General features: G+C 35.9%; 1 protein-coding gene across 1 annotated transcript in view; it reads right to left on the reverse strand.

Annotated features, from left to right (window-relative positions):
* Positions 1-396: 396 nt before the first annotated feature.
* Positions 397-13920, reverse strand: part of Med13 (mediator complex subunit 13) — a 98431-nt gene continuing 84907 nt past the window's right edge. Inside the window, exons 25-30 of the mRNA XM_008842655.3 lie at positions 13757-13915; positions 13461-13646; positions 10900-11048; positions 8427-8600; positions 5630-5730; positions 397-4417 (exon numbers count right to left, since the gene is read on the reverse strand). Coding sequence (XP_008840877.1) covers positions 4285-4417; positions 5630-5730; positions 8427-8600; positions 10900-11048; positions 13461-13646; positions 13757-13915 — 902 coding nt within the window. The 3' untranslated portion in view covers positions 397-4284. The remainder of the gene's footprint in view (positions 4418-5629; positions 5731-8426; positions 8601-10899; positions 11049-13460; positions 13647-13756; positions 13916-13920) is intronic.

Raw genomic sequence — 13920 nt, forward strand, 5'->3', positions numbered from 1 at the left:
TAAAACCAAATCAATCAGCGTAAAAGGAACTGACAGATACCACACACACACACACACCCTCTTAAATACTGTACATTTGGTGACTAAAATCCTCTTTTAAAAATTGTCTCAGGAAACCGGAGAGACGGTTCAGTGCCCTTGCAGAGGACTCAAGTTCAATTTCCAGCACCCACATCAGGTGGCTTGCATAATAACTCCAGCTTCAAGGAATCCAATGCCTTCTTCTGGCCTCCAGGGACACCCACACCCATAAAATAAAAATAAAACTCTGAAAGTAACTGACAACCAGTTTCTAAGTTGGCTCTTCCCCTTTACAAATCACACAAAAATAATACTGTTCCTAATTATTGTAAAACTTCATTATGGAACTATTTTCAACAGAATGAGACAACACAATGAAGGCTTCATGAATAATTTATTCCATTTGAAGTTTTTGTTTTTTTGTTTTTTTGTTTTTTTTTTTAAAAAGTATAAACCTTTTCATTTCCTCAATCACAATTTGTACAACTCAGTGTTTATGGCATTCGGCAGCAATAGTGTTTGTTCCTTATTCATCTTTTTCTCATGTTAAAAAGAAAAGCAATTGGACCATATTAAATGTCACTGCTAAACAACAACTTTAAAACGCCCCTTCATAAAGTGACCAAGCTGTTCTGAGAGGGTTGATGCTGACATGTCCAGTAATGACGTTAAAATTTGTAGTTTAAACTCAGTAACTTTAAGGTCCACATATCCAGTTTACTTTGAAAACTAAAGCTATTTTAAAACTTCATGAATACATCAACCTGAGGAGTATTTTAGGTCCCAAATCCAGTTTTTAAATTTATACTCCACAAAAAAAGAGAATACATACATAAAAATTTAAACCACAGTTCTGGGCCCATTGAAACACCAAAGAGGGGAAAAAAAAAAAAAAAAACCCAAAAGGTAAGATTTCCAGCTGATTTGGGAGAATGGGACAAAATAAAAAGGTTAAAACATTTTTCCTTAATTTAGACAAACTAAAATATTAAGAGGAAACCCAGACCAAGATATCATTCAGGCAACATTAAATGCATTAAGACTAATATGCAATGCCATAGTGGGTGAGGAGCAAATTATGTGATGCAATATAGCATTTAAAAACTTTCTTTTAATCTATTCAATTTGAACATTTTAAATAATGTGACATAATATTTTGATATTACAGTATTAACATAGTGCTTGATTAAAGATCTGCAAATCTTTGTAGTAACACATTAAGTTAAAAAATTACCTCAGAAGGTAAATCTGAAGACAAAGGAGAGTATTTTAATACAGTAATCTGTGCCATACTGACAAGTGAGTACGAAGACAGCTGAGGACAGTTGACTAAGTAGTAAGAGCTTAATCTTAGTGGTTTAAGAAAAGTTTAGAAATATTTAAAAATTACAGCTATTTTAAAATTTAAGGATTACATATAAGTACACTTGGTGGCCTTCTGGCCAAACAATAAGGTGTACAGAAATTTATTCATACAGTGTTGATTCACAGTCCTGATAACTGAATGGCTTGCATAAGAAAGGTATGGCTAGATGTTTCAGACTGGCTGGAAGCAGACATTATATAACTAATCTTTGAAAATGCTAAAATACTGAGCTTTCACCTGCTTCATAATGGATAACTACACAAAAAATAGACATCAGTATTGTAATGAAGAAGTCGAGGTGTTGGTAATTCACTGGTATAAAGCATAATATTTTGCTTACTTATTTAAATAAAGCAAAATTACCCATGCTTGTCTGTGACAGTACATTAGTTAGGTTAGATCCCTCATCCTACACGAAAGCCTTAATTTCTTTTCCTAGTGGCTATTTAGTAATCTATTTGAGCATGAACTGATATATGAAAGGAATTAAAAAAAAAAAAAAACTTGCAAGTAAATTCTGTGCATTTGGGGACTAGTTTTTGATTTCCAGACATAAAGAAATTATATGCTGGGTTCCCTCCTTACGACTACATAAAAGAAACTATCAAGGAATAATTCTTTAAAATCTATTTTCAAACTGAGGTGTGGTTACCATAGGTTAATGATTTTAAACTGAGATTATAACCATTTATTTTTAAGTTATTATTGAGTTAAGAAAATAAGACTAGTTTTTAATAGATATTCCAGATATGTATTTTCCCCCTCAAATCTCAAGTAAGTTTTTCCCCAACAAAGTACAGAACAAAACATGTCAACATAATTTGCAGTGGTGTTAGCATGATTTAAAAACAAATACAGAGATGTATCTTCAAACTTAGTATCAAAATATGCTAAGCATTTGGATTCCATTATAATATTGAAGGAATAATTGAAAACTTGTTACCAATTGTGTTTCTTTATAGAAAAAAACAAATTCTAATGTTTTCATATCCAATTTAGAGAAGGTATACTGTTCATAAGAAAGTATTATTTATGCTAAGGAACATTAAATGTATACTGTTTACAAAACAAGTTTCAATTTTTAAAAAACATACTGAATGAGAGTTTTGTAAATACAACTGATTTTGTGTCACTGTCATTAACTAATGAACATACAAATAGGAATCTTGAGAGACTGCTTCCAAGAAAGATAGTAGACTTGACGACTGTGAATTCAAGTCAGCGATGCAGGTAGGAGGCTAACTTGGGCTCTCTTCTGAGCAGCACTGTAGAAAGGATATTTCAAGGGGGTAAAGCCTGCATAAAAGCAGTTATCTTGGCATGTGCAAACAAGAAGGGGTAAAGTTGTATTGAAGGAAGGGGTGAATTAAAGTCCCTAAAATTCAAGTCCCTTCTTTAGGGAGGTGAGAACCTCCTTGGCATATGCCCTACCTTAATTTGAGCTGTGTCATAGAAAAGTACAGACTCTGGTGTTTGGGACTGCCATCTCCAAACCAAGAAAATTTAATAAATAAAAAAGGCAAAGGGAAACAGTTTAGAAAATGGTTCTTTCACTAGTGGAATAGAGTCTGAATACCAGAATTCACTGAGGATCTATTTACACCACAGTTTGATTGCGTGCTCTCTCTCTCTCTCTCTCTCTCTCTCTCTCTCTCTCTCTCTCTCTTTCATTCACACATATGCATACTTTCACACACATTCCCAATTTTTAATTTAAAAAAAAAAAAGTAAAACAATCAAGAGTGACTGCTCTCAAAATAATTTGTAAAATGCCTAGAGCTGGGCTAAATTTCAACCTTATAACAGATCCTGCAGATAAATCTCATAATTAGTAATATTCCCATGCCTAAATATGCCACTGTGGAAACTGAAAAAAATTTAAGCATGTAACACTTAACACCAAAATTAGTTTAAGCATTCAGTAGCAAATGTTTTTCTTGTAAAACTAAGTTTCTTTCACTGGAAATGGCCTGAAATATTAGTCATAGCCCTAAACCATAGTACAAAATATAACTGAAGAATTCTCATTTTATTCTAAGTTAATCCACCTAACAATATCACATATGTATATTGCCATCACATCATTCTGTAAAGGTGTGATATATAAAATGCTGTAAGACCCGGTACCTTTTCAATTTATAAACACAGTGAACTTCATTACTGTACATGTACTCTGCAACTACAGCTTAGCTGTAAATCCGCCACACACAATGGTATGGACATTATTCTCCCTCTACCCCTGTTAAACTGTACATTGAAACAATACAAATTTACTGTCCCACCCACCCCCTTACAAAAAAATAATACTCTAAAAGCAACCCTACTGCAACTTTTTAATTAAGACGATTACATATATTTTAGACCAATTGCTTTAAAGCAAGAAGGCAGTATAAACCTTCTAGGAAAATTTTTATAAAAGAGGTTAAGAAATATAAGACAATTTATACATTAAAAACTTACAATAAATAAGAGATGCAGGCATTTCTGAATACTAGATACTCTAATCCAATATGAGAACATCTTGCTGTTCTAAAGCCATATGTTGTATTCACTGTTCCTCATGTTTCCTCTCCATGCTTTAATATTCATTTAACATGAATGGGTACTATGGCTCATTACTTTTCACAAATACTGTGACTGGAAAAAAAGGTTAATTTTTGCTACGAAAATGTTATAATACGTTTTGAATAATCAGTCATCATCCTAAAGAGTTCAGTATAGTCAATGAAAAATAGGGTTACAGCCCCTCCCCCCCAAGTCAAAACAATATTTGTTGAAGTAATAAGAATTAGACCCCATCACAAATGACTTCCACTGAGAAGATAACTGTAACTTAATCCTGCAGCAAAATATCCTTTTGTTCTGTTCTTTTCTTGCTCAGTTCCATCAAATGAAGATCACAGCATATTCATGATAAAGTTATATAACTGATTCAGCACCACAAAATGAATTGGGAGACATGAGCGTCTGTCCTGGATTGCAGGGTCACAGGTTAGCCAGGAGAGTGCATTGTACTGTTCCAAAACAAACCTGAAAAGCAAGTAAACTGTGTAAGCCATGTATCTATTTCCAAATTAGTCTTTGGCAGTACACTTAAGTTACAATACTTAAGATTCAAAGTCACTTTGAGATAGGGTATTGCTGGGCATGTAAACTAGCCTCCAACTCACTCTGAAGCCCAGGCTACTTTTAACTTCATGGTCTTCCTGCCTTAGCTTCCTAAGTACTCAAGTACTAAGACTACAGGCATATACCACCACAACAATCTAAACTCAGTTCAGTTGTTTGCCAAGATAGTTTCACACCATAGCCCAGTCTTGCCTCAAATTCATATCAAGCCTTCTGTTTTAGATTCCTGAGTGGTGGTAATTGGGGAATTACAGGTATAAGCCAACATGACTCATTACAGTCACTGTATCTTTTTTTGTTTGTTTTTTTGCTTGCTGCTTCTTTGTTTGAGACAAATTGTCACTATGTAGCCCAGGCTGGCCTTTGCTTAGCTCAACCTCTTGAGGGCTGGGATTAAAGATATGTGCCTCCACGCCCTGCTTCTTTTGTTTCTTTGAGGTAAGAGCTCACTCTAAAGCCCAGGCTAGCCTCAAACTTGCAATGATTCTCCTACCTTTGCCTCCCAAGTGCTGAAATTATAGGTGTGAGGCACCAAACCCACCTTTAAAAAGACTGACAGATATGGAACAGAGAGACTTTGGAGAGATGAAACTAACAAGAATTTTAGGTTGGGGATGTGACTCTGTGGTAGAGTACCTGCCCACAAGCATGTGCAAAGCTATATGTAGTTCCATCCCCAATCCTAAATAATAGCAACAAAAATTCAAAGACTGAAGATATGGCTCATTTCATAAGTACATGCAAGAAGCCCTGGGTTCAATTCCTAGCACTACAGAAAAGGGTATGGCATAATCCAGCACTAGGGAGGTAAAAACAGGAAGATGAGAAGCTCCAGGTCATCCTTGGTCACACAGGTAGTTTGAGGCTAGTCTGGGATTCACGAGACCCTTTCTCAAAAACAAAAAAGAAAAAAGGAAAAATTTGAAAGACTATTCATGTTAGAAAAGCCCTTTTTCTAAATAAAAACAATTTAACTGGGGATATGTTTCAGTGGTAAAGCAATTAATTGCTTAGCATGCACAAGGCCTTGTACTCAATCTAAACATTGGAGGGAAAAAATAACCCAAAATATCTCAAACCCCAAACCCATAATCATAATGTAAAGAGCTGTACCTGAGGACATCTGAAGTCTGATTTGAGTCAAGTGGGTGGGAGTGTTTACTGTGAAGCAGCTCGTCAGATTGCACTGAAGGCACGTGGAGGTGCAAAGAGGCCTAAAAAGGTAAAGGAGTCAGTCAGCCAGCCATGTGGGAAAAATCACTTTTAGTGTATTCTCCCAATGTATCTTCCTTGACAGAGTATGTCGTAATACTGTTATGAGTGGGAGCTGCTATAAAAATGTTTAACCTGCAGTGAATCTCTCTGCTATTTTTTCTTTAGCTTTATTGTTTTGGGTGCATACAATAATCCTTAAAAAGGATTTCTGGTTTCTACGTCTAATTTGCCCAGTTGTAGAAAGTAAATGTTTTAAGGAAGCACTTAACTAAGTATAGTCTGCCCTGGGATACATAGAATTTAGACTCTGTAGACATACTTAGATACTAAGCACTAAAAAAAGTAAACAGAGTAATTGTGTGCAACACAACTCTTAAGACAAAATTGCCCTTGGTTGAACTCAACACTCAATACAGTGTACACATGCCGGCTTGCCCAATAAATTTCTTAACGGACACTTATGAACAACTGGCACACACATTAAGGTATGGCAGTGAGTAGTGGGCAGAAGGAATGTGCTACTACTCACATTTCAATGAAATAAAATGAATCATCTTGTTTCTAAGTCAGTATATTTAGTAGTATTAAAGCATAGTGACAAAACAGTGGTGTTTACCACAGAAATGCTTCCTAAAGAGTATATACTGTAAAAGTACTCATATTTATTTGCTTTCTCCATCACAATCATATAAACTCTATGTAATACATTCAAGAATGTAACCTATCTATAAATAGAAATGTTTGAACGATCTATAAATACTTGATTTATGAATCATAAAGAAAAGTCTACCTTGACAGATCATTACAAAATAAATGAATGCTGATTTAATTCTTGTGATAAAATTTTTTAACTATTTAGGTAATAACCCATTGATTTCTCAAGCAAAGAGAAATATACCAGGAGGTCTAATTGCCTATAGTACAGAATTAAAATGGGATACATGAAAAATAATAAATAAAATAAAAGGTGAACAAATTATGTTAAGTTATGCCTTACCTGGTTATTCAGAACCAGAAGTCCTAATCTTGTTACACTGTATCTGAGGGTGAATGCCCACTTTACACTATCCTCTCTGTAAATAAATATTGAGTAGAAAAGAATCTGGATAGTCCCTTGGACTTCTCATAAAGTTGTGTTTCCTAAACAAAAATGTGTCCTGAAACGCTAAGGCCATGAATTATGAATAGGTATTACACTAAGTTTGGGAAATGCTAATAATCTATGTTATTTCCTGATTCTTTTCAGAACTTTTAGTGTACACATGTACATGTGGCTACAAGCGGGAGGAGACAAAACGTGCAGCACTTTCCAAGGGATCGAGAAGACTTAAAGGACTACCGTTCTGCAGAAAGCCCCTTGGGAAGATGTTCTTATAATGAGATTTGTAAATACCAATGTACATCTACTGGAAGAGGAATAAAAGTCACAAGATAAACTGATACATTATCTCTATTAAGTCAATTCAAGAACAGGGGTAGCTCAGAGCACTTGCCTGGCAGAGGTTTGATTCCTATTTCTACCATTCAAAAGAAGAAAAACAAAGTCAATTCAGATTATCAGCTATTGTCTTCTTTATGAATGTGTTACAGAAGGCCACTGTTTAATCTCAAATGGCATTCACACAATGGGATGTTGGCCTAGGGTATCAAGATTTAATAGCATAAAAGATGCCAAAAAGCCTATAGATTTAGTAACCACTAAACCAGAATCCCAATAAATTGAAGCATACCATCTGACTCTTATCCTGAACAAAGCCCAGCAAGTGTGTAAATGAGCATGACTAATGAAATGTAAACAGCCCACATGTGGAAGGCTTTACACTGTCAGCCAGATCTTCATTTATTATTTTGGAACAGTAGTAGCAGCAGTAACAACAACTATGAAGGGCTTTCATATCTCATTTTACTTTACCATTTTATAATTTTAATTTAATTTCAGTTATAACATTAATGAATGTTTTGAAAAAATAATTATGCGTCTGAGAAGTTCATTTCTTAGGAACTACGCAACAGTTTTTTGTCTTTTGGGGGTTTTTCTGACAGGGTCTCACTATGTTGCCCTTGGCTTGCCTGGACCAGGCTAGCCTCAGATTCCTAGGTGATATTTCTGCCTCTGCCTCCCCATTCTGGTGTGAACCACCATGCCTAGCCTACTCAAGTTTTAACACAGTAACTTTTAGAGAATTAGATAACTCTTTAGAGGAGAAGGTAAATGAAACTAAAAACCAAGTATTACAAAGACTGCCAAATCTTTTAATCCTCAAAATAATGCAATATAATGGGAATGCACCATGATGACATTAAAACACAATAATTATTAAAAGATCCAGATGTTACTCAATGTCTCCTACATATTTATGACTTTAGACTAGAAGATAGGATTAGAAAGAGACAATATAAGGTTTCTCTTAGCACTAAACTTCCATATGTGCAGGTAAAAATTCTATTAAAAAGCAAGAGTTCCCAGAATTTGACTTAAGAATAAAGGTTAAACTTAGCATAATTTTGTAAAATTATTGTTGCGTTATAATAAGATAATTCTTTTTGAGATATTATCTATAGAGTCACATGTGGCTAAGCATTTAAGAACTTGGAATTTAGATAGCCATAAAACTTCAAAAAACCACTTCTGTATTTCTCAGGACTCAAACTGTCAATGAGTATTAATAAGGAATTAGCATAGAAACAGCAGTACCTTAAGAAAAAGGGGACATTGATATTGTGCTTGAGGACATGCTGACCAGAACCAGTCAGGTAAAGGACCCGCTTTGGCAGTTGATACAAAGTATCCAAGGGCCAATGGTTGCTGAAGAATATTAGTTACTTCATCATGAGATTCTGTTGAAAGCAGCCGATCAGTACCCTGACCCTTAAAAAGACAAGAGTGTATTAGTTCATTTCAATATATCTGGACAACAAATAGAAATACAAAATGACTCATGGCAATCTCATTATATTACTATCTCGACAAACACCAAAAAAGATGCTAAAAGTGGCTATATATCTAATGGCTATATACATATTTCCATATGCTTGAGTATATATGTATATATATATATACACACACATAAGAGCCTAATAATTAGTATTAAGCCTAAGTTTGTTATATACCTAATATATAACAAGAGCTATATGTCTAATGAATATGTATCTAGTAAGAGCTTAATAAATAGTATCAAGCCTAACACCTTGTGGTATAGGCCTATTTCTACTGCTCAGAGGCTCAACCAGGAGGATCACAATAAGTCCAAGTCCTGCTTGGGCTAAAGAGCGAGTTCAAAGCTAACCTGGGCAACTGAGCTAGACCCTGTTTCAAAATAAAAAGAAAGCTGGGGACATAGCTCAGTAGTAGAGCACTTGCTTAGCAGGTCTAAGGCCTCAATCGCAAATGCAATGAATAAAAAAACATTTTTTCTTTGACTTTTTGAGACAGGGTCTCCCTGTAGCCCCAGCAAAACTGCTCACTATGTAGACTAGGCTGGCTTCGAACTCTCTGAACTCAGAGATCTGCCTGGCTCCGCCTCCCAAATGCTGGGATTAAAGGTATATGCCACCACACCTTAGTATTACTATGAAAAGAATGAGTCCTGAAAATTGCAAGATAAAATGACTACCAAATGTTTAATAAGTTGGTATTATGCTGAACCTTTCAAGATGAGCAAAAAATTTAAAATGTTCAATATGATTGTAATTATTTCTTAATAGTCCCTCAATTAATTCATGACAATTATACCGCAATTCAAAAGATTTCAATTAGTTTTGCATCCCTAGCACTATCTTTAAACTGCTGTTACTATTAATAGTGTTTTAGAAGGCATTATAGCAACATGGACTGAGTGATATTCATTCCCTCTGGATTGGTCAATGAATTTCTTACTATTTATTTTAACAAAATAGACAAAAGAAGACGAAAATGCTAAGAAAATATTCATTACATAGATACCTTAGACAGAAAAAAAGCATACTTATCTACATTTTGGGAACGATACAAGTTATAGCATAGCAGCAGTATTAAAAAGCTGATTACAGAAGTTGGATGCAGTGGGGCACAGCTGTAAACAGATACTTCAACGTGTAAGCAAGAAGAACAAGTCTGAACTATGCTGTGCAATGTATCAAAAAACCTCAAGGAAAAAAAGGGGATGACTTTACTTGCTCAAGTTAAATATATGTAGAAGAAGGTAACTGGTTAAAAATGGAAACTGTTTTATTACAGTAGTAGGATTATTGGTCATGTGTCTCATTTCATTAAAATGAAAAAAAGGGGGAAAGAATCTAGCATATAGAAGACTCGAGAACAATAATGACAACAAAAATCAAAAAAAGCCAAGCATAGCTGGGCATGGTGGCGCACGCCTGTAATCCCAGCATTCGGGAGGCAGAGGCAGGCGGATCTCTGTGAGTTCAAGGCCAGCCTGGTCTACGTAGTGAGTTCCAGGACAGCTGGGGCTACAGGGAGACTCTGCTTCAAAAAGACAAAAAAAAAAAAAAAAAAAAAGCCAAGCACTACATCCCTTTGATCTCAGCACTTATGAGGTAGAAGCAGGAAAATCTCTGGAAGCTGGAGACCAGCCAGGGATACACAGAGAAACCCTATCATTTAAAAAGCAAAACCAGCCAGGCGTGGTGGTACATGCCTTTAGTACCAGCACTCGGGAGGGAGGCAGAGGCAGGCGGATCTCTGAGTTCAAGGCCAGCCTGGTCTACATAGTGTGTTCAGGTCAGCTGGGACTACAGGGAGACTCTGTCTCAAAAAGATTAAAAAAAAAAAAAAATTCTTACAGAAGACCCAGGTTTGAATAGCAGCACCTGCATGACAGCTAACAACTGTCCTTAACTCCAGTCCCAGGGGCTCCGACAGCCTCTTCTGTCCTTCACGGGCATTGCATGATATAGGTGCACTTACCTACATGCAGGCTAAAATAATAATAAAAATAAATAAATAAAATATTTAAAAAATAAAAAACAAAACCCAAATAAAAATAAATGAGACAAATGAGACCAAAGTGTGTGAGTTCAGTTTATCTCATCTCTTGCTAATTTCCAATGGGCAGACAGACACGCACCTGTGTTCTACTTCATATACTTATTGGATAGATGGATGGACAGATAAATAGAGCATTAAACACAATGAGCTTTAAAAAAAAACAAAAACAAAACAGAATTACCTTGCCAGCATCACCTCCATGGGGGTAATGAGATCCTGGAGAATGTACAGGAGATGCAGTTGGAGATGCAGGAAGGATATTAATGATATCAGGATCAAGATCATCTCCTGTGTCTAATAAATCAAAGATACCCATTCCATCTGCGCAATCTACATAGGAAAAAGAAATTAAGTACTCCATTTTCTGTGTCTCATGGTCATTCACAGTAAAATATTAAACTTTAAATAAAATTAAACTTTAACTAAAATGGGACTGGGCATGATGGCTTATGTCTGTAATCCCAGCGCAGAGGAGACTGAGGCACGAGGACTGCTGTGCGTTTGAGGCCAGCCTGGGCTATACATTAAATTCCAGGACAGCCTGAGCCACACAGTGAGATGCTGTCTCAAAAACAGCACCAAACAAAAAATTATTTTAAGGCAAAAGAGGTTCATGTAACCAACATTTACTGAGTGTCTACAATGTGTGCTAACAGTCATATATATGTATATATAAAATATACATGTAGCTAGGAATCTGAATAACCGCTACCAATGGTTCCACACCCTAATCTCAGGAATGTAGGAATATGTGACCATAAAGGATTCTTCAGATGTGATTAAGCTGAGAGATCTGGAGAGATTATTCTGGACTATCCAATGGGCCCTATAATCACAGGGGTCTTCTTTTCTTTCCTCTCCTTTCTTAAATGTGGTGCTAGGGATTGAACCGAGAGCTACACAAATAGGTAAGCACTATACAAATTAGCTACGTATTACTCCGAGCTCCACAGGGTTCAGTGAAGGGAGGAAGCAGGATGAAGGGCAATGAAAGAAATTAATTACACTACTGGCAAAGGTAGACTCTCCCTGAGACACCCCAACTTTATCCCACTGAGAATGATTATGGAAACTGTAATATGTAACAAACGGATGTTCTTTTTATCACTAAGTATGCAGTAATTTGTTACCGAAACAACCTAAGACTAATACAGTGCCAACACAATATGCAGGAAATGAAAATGTATTTAAAATGGGACTATTCTTTACTAAGATATTCAAGTTATTATATAATAAAGTAATACATGTGTATCTCTGAAGATCTAACTTTTTAAAGATGGCTCAGAGTAACAACAGAATATATATATTTTTTCTCTTCTACTAAAAAAAATCTACAAGGTTTATCAAAAGTTACATCTCTACTCTAGCAGTTTATATAAAACATTATTTTGGCAACTCAAGATATAAAAGAGAGGGCTAGAGATATAGCTCAGTGGTAGAGCTTCCCTAGAATGCAGAAAGCCCTAGGTTTAATCTCTAGTACTGTAAAAAATAAAACATATACATACGTGTGCGTGTATGTATATGACAAAGTCAGTGAGTAATACAGACACAGGTGAGTTACGGTAAAGTTTATATACAAGTAGCTCAAAAGCAGTAACAAACATACAAACACTTTATGATCAATGGTAACTCTTCAAAATAAGATTTAGAAAATAATTCATACTACTAACCAGTTCTGATACAGTAAAGTAAAAAAAAAGAATGGTCTAGCAGTTTCCTGGAGCCACTTTAACAAAAATACCATGCAATTATTGGTGTAAAACAACACATATTTATTCTTTTATGGTATGGGGGAGGGCAAAAATCTCAAATTAAGGAGCTTGAGAGATAGCTCACTAACTGCTCTTGCAAAGGACTTGAGTTCGACTCCCAGTACCCACATGGCATCTAACAACTGCCTGTAACTCCAGTTCCAGGGGATCTAATACCATCTTCTGACCTCCGTGGGCTTTGCACCACATGGGTATACTTACATGCAGGCAATACACTGTACACATAAAATAAAAATAATAATTTTTTTTAATCTCAAATTAAGTTTCATTAGATTGAAATCAAGGTGCCAATAGAGCTGCATTTCCTTTAAGAGGGTCAAGGTAATAACCTGTTTCCCTGTTTTTTTTCGTGTCCTGGACTATGCCTTGACTGAAGCCTCTTTCTTCTATAACCTTCAAAGTCAGGGGCTACCCTCCATCATTTGGCTTTTTCCTTAGTATATATTTCAAATCTCCCTATACTACCTTGTAAGATACATATTACTGCACTTAGGGCCTATCTGCATAATTTAAGATAAAACTTTCCATCCTGATATCCTTGAAGGTCTGCAAAGTTGTTTTAAATAAGGTAACATTATACAGGTTTCCAGGATAAGATATGGCTGCATTACAGAGCACGTTACTGAACACTGTTAATATTACACAATCCCTTCAGGCCATGCACAGTGGTCCTACAGCCCCACCTATTTGGGAGAGTGAAGCAGCAGGACTGCTTCAGCACAGGAGTTCTTTGCCAACCAGAGCAGCATAGCAAGACCCTGTCTCAAATACAAAACACCAAGCCAGGTATAGTAGTAAATGCCTGTAAATTCAGCATTTGGGAGACTGAAACAAGAAGATTGCTGTGTGTTCAAGGCCAACTTCGGCTAAACAGCAAGTAACAGGCAGACAAGGTACACAGCAAGACCTGATTTTCCAAACAAAACAAAACAAACAAAAAAACCAGACTTTTAGAGAATTGACCTACCATTGTTGGGATTGAAAGCTAGATCCAAATTTTCCGTGGTGTAAGTAGCTGAAGCTACTTGCACAGAAGCAGATGTGGGGAACACAAGTATATGAGTGCATGATGTATCTTGTGGGGTGTTGAGCTGAGATGTCTGTGTATTTAGAGTGGTGCTTCTTCCAAACACAGAACCAGTTGACACAGAATCTAAAGAGAAAAATATTTTCTTTTTTAATAAATGAAAAATAAATTTTATATAACACTAAAACCTTAAGTGCATTATGAATTAAATCTGACATACCCTAAATATAACTAACCTGGCATAATAACAAAAGAACCTTGGGGTTCCATTGCAACCAAACAAGCACTGAGAATGCTTGGAGAGTCTGCAGCAGATATACCACACATCCTGCACATATCTTTGAGCCTTTTACTCAGAGACTGCAAGTTTCGACGACTCAGCAAACAACTCCAATCTGTG

This window comes from Nannospalax galili, unplaced genomic scaffold, assembly GCF_000622305.1.
Source record: "Nannospalax galili isolate Female #2095 unplaced genomic scaffold, S.galili_v1.0 scaffold879, whole genome shotgun sequence".
NCBI lineage: Eukaryota > Metazoa > Chordata > Mammalia > Rodentia > Spalacidae > Nannospalax > Nannospalax galili.